The 5,463-nt window shown below is 39.9% G+C and overlaps 1 protein-coding gene across 2 annotated transcripts in view; it reads left to right on the top strand.

Moving 5' to 3' along the window:
- Window positions 1-3,797: 3,797 nt before the first annotated feature.
- LOC102215744 (tankyrase-1) overlaps window positions 3,798-5,463 on the top strand; it is a 14,283-nt gene continuing 12,617 nt past the window's right edge. For both annotated transcript variants that reach the window (XM_005733566.2, XM_005733565.2), the window contains exons 1-2: window positions 3,798-4,366; window positions 4,921-5,145. In XM_005733566.2, the coding sequence (XP_005733623.1) occupies window positions 3,916-4,366; window positions 4,921-5,145 (676 nt within the window). In that variant the 5' untranslated portion in view covers window positions 3,798-3,915. The remainder of the gene's footprint in view (window positions 4,367-4,920; window positions 5,146-5,463) is intronic.

Below are 5,463 nucleotides of genomic sequence, written 5' to 3'. Positions count from 1 at the left end.
TTGTGTGCTGGAGGTCTTACTGTTCCTATGGTGGAGCAGCTACTACCAAACTCCTTTACAAAACTAGCCTCTGATGGGTTACAGAGTTTTGGGACACATTTCAATTTTTGTAACCTCTTTCTATAGAAACAGATTTTTTGGGGCCTAAAACATTGTGTTGTGGTGAAATTGATGATACAGACACTTAGTGAATTGCTCAAGGTCAATAGTCCTGATTTCCAAGCATTAAAGCTTTGGTGTAAGTACAGATTGCGTTACACAAGGATTCTTTAGCCATAAATGACTCATAACAAAAGTCAAAACCACACAAAGTGCATGCTGCAATGACCTCAATGGGCAGTAACACTGCATATTAATTTGGGTCTTAGCTGCTGTTCTTGAATTTACTTTAAGAATTTATTTTTACAATTATTTTCATTCACTTTAAAACTTCAACTAAAAGTTTGTTGGAGCATCATCTGTTTTCATAAACTGAAAACAGTAATGTTTAAAGCGTTCATCAATGGCTACGAATGATGTGGTTTCCTGGAAGGGGATGAGCTTCTTATCCATCACAAGGTAGTATATGTTAATGGCCTCCCTGCTGGTTCCAGATACAAGGAGGTACGGCTTGCAATGTCTTTCCTGGTGCTCCAGGTGTTCACCTAAGATGATCTGTGACTAAAGTGAGAAACAAAAATAAAGCAATTGGAAACTCTTTTTCTCTTCACTACATTCCCCACCAGAGTCATCTCCACCGTTTACCGAACAGAGGACACGGAGATGACGAACCGCTGGAGAGTAACAGACTACAGCGCAGACGGCAGAGTTCTCATGTCGGTTCTCTGCCGTTTTCTGAAGACGTCGGCAAAGGGTGCTAAGAGGAAGACAACAGCATCCAGAGCCCGACTCCACTGAGGAAGCGCTTCAGGATTTAATATAAAGTGAAGCATGTCGAACACCAGCAAGCCTGAACAAAGTGGTAAGTAGTAAATAGTCTTTAAGGTTGTTTCTAAAATTCTGTCCTAAAATATAGAAAATTGTGGAGGTTTTAACTTTTCTTTCTTTTCTGCCTCTTGTTTCTAAAAGTCAGGAAAAAAAAGTCACGCTGAGAAGAAACTCCACACAGAAGATTCTCCCTCATTAAAATGGTAAATATATTCATCTTGTTATGATGTTTGCTCACAATAACCAGGAGTGTTCCTGTTGTTCTGAAGCGATTCACTCTCATTTGGTGTTATTTGTTCCAAAGACAACTGAGAGTGTTCAGAGCAGCGTGAACGGCAGTGACCTGAGAGCAAGAGAGTCCTCGTGCCTTTGTGGATCCCTCCAGGTACTCCGGCTTCTTCCCACGTCCAGAGCGATGCAGTTAGGTTGAATGTGAGTGTGAATGGTTGTGTGTTTCTCTGTGTTAGACTGACCACCTGTCCAGGTTTTGCCCCTGCCTCTGACCCCATAACAGCTGGGATGGCTCCAACCTTGAACCAGATAAGCAGAAGAGATGGATGGATGGATGCACTGAAGGCCCTCTCACCAGCTTTCATTTATTAAATTTGTCTTTACTAAACAATTTCTGGTGTGTATTTGCATTGTTACTCAGACAGCAGCTCACATGTCCTCTTTCTGTTTGTGGTGGAAGATTCAGGCAAAAACATATTACATATATAGATTATGATATGACTCAGTTTCACATTAATTGCTATATGATAGTGATGAGGTCCAATTTAATAGTATTGCTAGTATCTAATGAAATGAATTGAACACATGTGATTTTGGGGTCCAGCAAAGTGAATAGTTTTCACTGTGGATAAAATACATGGAAAGGTTTAATGAGTCATATTTCACTACAAAGATGACGAGATTAAAGGTTCTCATAGATGTCGGTCAGAAGTTTTGCTCCATGCTGGATGTTAAATGTTGATCAATGTTTACACATATCTGCACATTTCTAACAGTTCATTTCACAGGTCATCAGTCTCCTGACTGCATATGCAGAGTTTTATCATCATCATGAATTCTTGCTTTAGTTCCATTCAGTCACTCAACATCAGGTGTCTGCTTGTCCTGAGCTGTGAGAACTACAGTGAGTTCCTTTTCTTCTTTAGCTTAGTATTAATAAACCAGCTCGTAGCTGGGCACCTGCATCCCTGTCTATGGGACAGATCATTTCTGACCAATTGCATAACTGCCTGGTTTTACACAGAGAAATCACTTGTTGTCAGGAGTGATGAAAGTGTTGAAGCACTCAGTGTCACAGGAGACGTCATTCATGATGAGAACTGTGGATGACAAATCACATGATTGGATCCTAGTTCAAAGTACGCTTTCTTGAGTCCTACATGAACATAAGGTACAATTAAAATTAAAAAATTGGTTGAGATGAGTTTGGAAAATAATTCAGATTTTAAGTCTGAAAATATCTTTACTTCCTTTAGCATGCAGTTAGCAAAGGTGAAACTTTTCCACATGGGGATGGAGATTTTTTTAAAAGTTTGAAATAACTGGGATGCTGGCTGTCGTTTAATTTGTTTATTAAAAAAGTCAAGAATATTTTATTGTTTAACGGTGAAAATAATGGACTGTTATTCATGTGTTTGGAAAGGAGAAATGGAAAGACTGAAAGTGGGGCCTGATGAAGTACCATCAGACACTAAAAGTTACAGGCTGAAACACATCAACTGCTTTATTATTTCTAATTTTAAAGTGTAAGAGCAGTGTGCAACAAAGTGCCATAAAAAATAGAAATACAACTAAAATCCCTTCAATTAAACAGTCCCTAGTTAATGTTTTAAGTTCTAACTACTAAATATAATAAAAAATATATCAGAGAAATACTTCAGTATTGTAAATTCATAGACGTAGGTGAAACAAGGGAACAAGATGTATAAATTTGTTCTGAAAACTATGTAAACATGTCTAAACACTTTGGTGAAAATAGGAAGAACTACATTTGAAAATGAATGATTGGAATCCAGACTTTTGACTTTTTTGGTTTTCCTCAACATTCCATCCTCTTCGCATGTTTGTTTTCCAGCTTTTCTAGAAGGAAAATCATTTATTACATCACTGCAAGAAATCTGATGGCCAACTTTATTGTTAATACTAATTACTGCCAGTCCGCTCAGTCTTTCTTGTGCCGTGGAAGGTCTGTGGTAGTTTTTCTTATTGATCTTTTTTTGGAAAAGCTCACAGTGCAGTGCACCTGTGTTGACCGGGACCTCCGGGTCAACATAGATGAACCAAAGATCAAAAAACAAACATCAAGAACAAAAGCTGCCATATCTGATGTCATATTATACTTAAACATTATGAAAACCCTTCAGTTTTTTTGCGGTTTATTGTACGGAAAAGAAGTCTGCCAGTGGAACAATTGAGAATTACTTGAGAATTTTTTTTAATTATCTCTGCCGCCCCAGGCATAAGCCCCCCAAAGCAATTAATTCTTTTTTTTTAAAAGTTCGTTTATTATTTTTTATTATTAATTGTTTATTGCACTGTGAAATATAAAATATATATTTCACATAAAAAAAACTATTAAAAAAATTCTCCCCCCAAATCTCACAAACCTCTTTTCAGTCTTTTAGTACATTCTTTTTAATTAAATCCATCCATCCATCCATTTTCATCCGCTTTGTCCGGGGCCGGGTCGCGGGGGCAGCAGCCTAAGCAAAGAGGCCCAGACCTCCCTCTCCCCAGCCACCTCCTCCAGCTTTAATTTTAATTAAATAATCAATTTTAAATAAGGCAATAAAGCAATGTAATACCTAAAGACGATATTTTTTAATGTGTTTTGCAATGCATTATAGTAAGTTTAAGTCGGAGAGGGGGAGGGGGTCCACTGCCAGGCTCCACTAAGAAAACAGCTGACAGGAAACACGACCACTTTCACCGGAAAGAAGGAGGAACTGCTTTTATTATCGCCTGAGAGCTGCTGTAATGGCGGTGTCTCGACGTTCATCGCAGCAGCAACAACAGCAAAATACTTTACAGTCTCCGCCGAGAAACGGCTCTCTTTCTGGCGCTCCTCCGGGCTCTCCGCCGATGGCTTTGCTGACCTCGGCCGTCGGACCTTCGGAGAATGAGAGGGAGTGCAGCGGAGGGATTGAAATGGCTTTGGCCTCCCCAGACCTACCAGCCCCGGCCTTAGCGAGCAGTGCGAGCTCCACCACGACAACCTCTGGCGGAGGTAGCAGCAGCGTTTCGAGCCCTGGCTCTGGAGCTGCCAGTCCCACCGACGGCAGTAGCGGCATCGGTGGGGCGTTCAGGGAGTTGTTCGAGGCCTGTCGTAATGGAGACGTATCCAGAGTAAAGAGACTTGTGGATTCGGTGAATGTAAACGCGAAGGACATGGCTGGTCGAAAATCAACCCCCCTTCATTTCGCTGCGGGTAACGAGCTAATGAAGTAGCAACAGCATCTTGTTATTAGCTAACATACTGCGGGCGGCTAGCTAGATAATGTGTTTTGCTTGACTTGTTTAGTGCTAGCGCTAACCTTTTTATTTACATTTATCTTTCTTATATATTCCTTAAAATGTAACTATAATTTTAAGCTGTCGTTTTATAACTGTTTTATAAGCTGTGCCGCTAATAACATTTAGCTAGGAAACGCAAACCGTCGTATCTTTTAGTTAGGATAACCGTACGTTAGCATGAACTGCAACAAAAACTAACAGTATGCTACTACGTGTATGTTGTTTGCTAAGTTCCCAAGCCCTAAATTAAATACAACACCTCTGCAATTATTATAGGTAAGAAGTTTGTGTATCTATACGGCTGCTTAATCGTATAAAGAGTATTTATATTTTAATATAGTTATAAAGTGTTGTTTTTGTTGGGATATTTCCTGTGAATGGCTAAAAGCTATTAATGTTAGCAGGATACTTATGCAAAACGCTTAATGTAATATAGATGGAAAAACTCAACGCACGTGCTTCTTTCAGGCTTTGGTAGAAAAGATGTTGTGGAGCACCTTCTGCAGACTGGGGCCAATGTTCACGCTAGGGATGATGGAGGTCTCATCCCCCTGCATAATGCCTGCTCTTTTGGACACGCAGAAGTCGTCAGCCTCCTCTTGTGTCAAGGCGCAGATCCAAATGCCAGAGACAACTGGAACTACACTCCGTTACATGAGGCTGCCATCAAGGGAAAGATAGATGTGTGCATTGGTAAGGATGCTAGCCGTTTATATCTACGGTTAGGCAAATATGGAATTGTGTATGTGTGGGAGTGAAAAACTTAATAAATATGTGTGTGAGACAGAGGAAAAACAGCCAGAGCAGGCTGAAAACATTACTTACACTGGGGTGACACACAAACAAATGCCTTAATGTTTTTTTTTTCCCCTATCAAATTTCTATAGCCTATATAACCCTTTTATTTGTTAATTTACATAAACATTTGCCTATGCAGGGATGGCTGCCATGTAGAAGTACATCTTGTGGACTCATTTCAAGAGTAAAGAAACAGTTTGAACTAGAGCAGGG

Source organism: Pundamilia nyererei, unplaced genomic scaffold (assembly GCF_000239375.1).
Source record: "Pundamilia nyererei isolate P.nyererei 1_Seehausen unplaced genomic scaffold, PunNye1.0 scaffold00053, whole genome shotgun sequence".
Lineage (NCBI taxonomy): Eukaryota > Metazoa > Chordata > Actinopteri > Cichliformes > Cichlidae > Pundamilia > Pundamilia nyererei.
Note: the sequence above shows the minus strand (reverse complement) of the source record. Positions and strands in the feature narration are given on the sequence as shown.